Source organism: Perca flavescens, chromosome 7, assembly GCF_004354835.1.
Source record: "Perca flavescens isolate YP-PL-M2 chromosome 7, PFLA_1.0, whole genome shotgun sequence".
Lineage (NCBI taxonomy): Eukaryota > Metazoa > Chordata > Actinopteri > Perciformes > Percidae > Perca > Perca flavescens.
In genome coordinates, this window is record NC_041337.1 from 36,881,514 (window position 1) to 36,884,013 (window position 2,500).

The 2,500-nt window shown below is 43.4% G+C and overlaps 1 protein-coding gene across 1 annotated transcript in view; it reads right to left on the reverse strand.

Moving 5' to 3' along the window:
• Nucleotides 1-2,500, reverse strand: part of slc6a8 (solute carrier family 6 member 8) — a 99,343-nt gene that overhangs the window by 30,156 nt on the left and 66,687 nt on the right. The window contains exon 5 of the mRNA XM_028583075.1: nucleotides 133-267. Coding sequence (XP_028438876.1) covers nucleotides 133-267 — 135 coding nt within the window. The remainder of the gene's footprint in view (nucleotides 1-132; nucleotides 268-2,500) is intronic.

Here is a 2,500-nt window from a genome sequence, read left to right on the forward strand (position 1 = left end):
GTTGGAGGCTGCTCAGTAACACTCAGCCAGCACCGGAAAGAGACTTCTGATATCCTCCACTGGTCTCAGACCAGAGACACGGGGTCTGCTGGTCCATTCTTATATATACTGTCTATAGTCATAGTAACTGACCTGAGCCTCCTCCAGTTTGGACCAATCAGGTTTGATGTAGAACATGATGCCGTCGTACGCTCCAGGAAGTGTGACTCCTCTGACCAGCAGGATGATGAGCACCACGTAGGGGAAGGTCGCTGTGAAGTACACAATCTGAAACACACACACACACACACACACACACACACACACACACACACACACACACACACACACACACACACGTCAACATTAAACACTCTGTTATAGCCAATAAGTAGTGATATTTCGTGGTTGGGTATTAACTGAGCTTGATTGGTGTGTGATTGGAGGAGGAAGCGTCGCACACACACACACACACACACACACACACACACACACATACACACACACCTGTCACGCACATATGCATGCATGCACACACACACACACACACACACACAGACACAGACACAGACACACACACACACACACACAGACACACACACACACAACACACACAGACACACACACACACACACACACACAGACACACACACACACACACACACACACACACACACAGACACACAGACACACACACACACACACACACTATGTTCACTGATTGGACTGGTACAGATTGGACCGGAGAAAGCCCAAGAATATACACCGCAAACCGAGATAATGTACTGAAGGGAAATTAAAATCAAGCGGAAGTACGTAGGAGGGCGGAGCCAGGCTAATGAATCAGCCAATCATAGCTCCAATACATATACTAATATGTACTAATATTATATATAAAAAAAACTGTGAACACATGAATGAACACAGCCCTGAAAACGTGGAAGTCGGAACCAAGAGTCATGTTTTTGTTACATTGCGAGCCCCCTAACCTCCCAATTCTGACCCGAAATCTACTGCAGACTCAGTGGGATGGTTCTTTATAAAGACTGAGCTCCATTCGTGAGAATCACGTAAAGAAAACAACCTCGAGGAGAAACCAAACATGAACCTGATCTGGGAAAACAAAAGGAGATGAGACCTGCTGAGACACACACACACACACACACACACACACACACACACACACACACACACACACACACACACACACACACACACACACACACACAACTATTGTTGGAATGTGATGTTCCAACACCATGGAGAGCGTTTGGCCCCAGGTGGATTTTAATGAAAATCCCAGTGGATGACTTTTTCCAAAAGAATCTCACAAACCCACAGATAAACACATACGCACACACACACACACGCACACACACACACATACAGACGTGTGTTTGATTCTGATTAAGAAGAAGAAACTACTTTCTACATACCAAAAGGGATAGTTCAGTTCAGAACTCTGGTGCTAAAGCAGAACCAGAAAAACCCAATATGTTATAAATGTGGTGCCGCTTGGCGCCCGGATAGCTCAGTTGGTAGAGCGTGCGCCCATATATAGAGGTTTAGTCCTCGACGCAGTAAATGTGGTGTCTGCGTTATTTCTGAGACCAGAGATATTTTGTCCAGCGACTGTTTCCACCGCGTGTTTGCCAAAGTGCAGCGTGAATTAGGGCTGTCCTCGACTAAAGAAATTCTTAGTCGACTAACACTTATAGGATTTTGTCGACTAATCGATTAGTTGATTTAATTGACAGAGCTGTGAGCTTTGAGAGGTGGTTAAGACTAGAAAAGCACAATATAAATGTAGTTAATTAACCATCTGTAAAACTGAGTTTCTCCACAATTAATCCTGCAAAAGCACCACTTTAAATCTTGTGTTTACCATAAATGTGCTCAGAAGTTTCTTGGAAATAAGTAATTAAGCATGAATAAGCATAAAAAATCACTAATCGACTAAAGAAATCTTAGCCAACTAAGACCAAAACGACCGATTAGTCGACTAATCGACTAAGAGGTGGCAGCCCTAGTGTGAACACAAACCCAAGCTAATTAAAATAGCTGCAACTTAAAGGAACACGCCGACTTATTGGGAATTTAGCTTATTCACCGTAACCCCCAGAGTTAGACAAGTCCATACATACCCTTCTCATCTCCGTGGTGAATGGTTCCAACTAGCCTACTGCTCCGAATTGTGACAAAAGTGACAAAATAACGCCAACATGTTCCTATTTACATGTTGTGATTTGTAGAGTCACAGCGTGTACAAAAAAACAACGTAACATGAGACACAGCCATCTTCTAACAGTAAACAAACCGGGAACTATATTCTCAGACAGGCTTGCTGCGAGCATATCACTCCGCCCAAGTACTATATTCTTCCGCTTGAGAATATAGTTCCCGGTTTGTTTACTGTTAGAAGACGGCTGTGTCTCATGTTACGTTGTTTTTGTAGACGCCAGACTTATAAATCACAACATGTAAATAGGAACATGTTGGCGTTATTTTGTCACTTATTCGG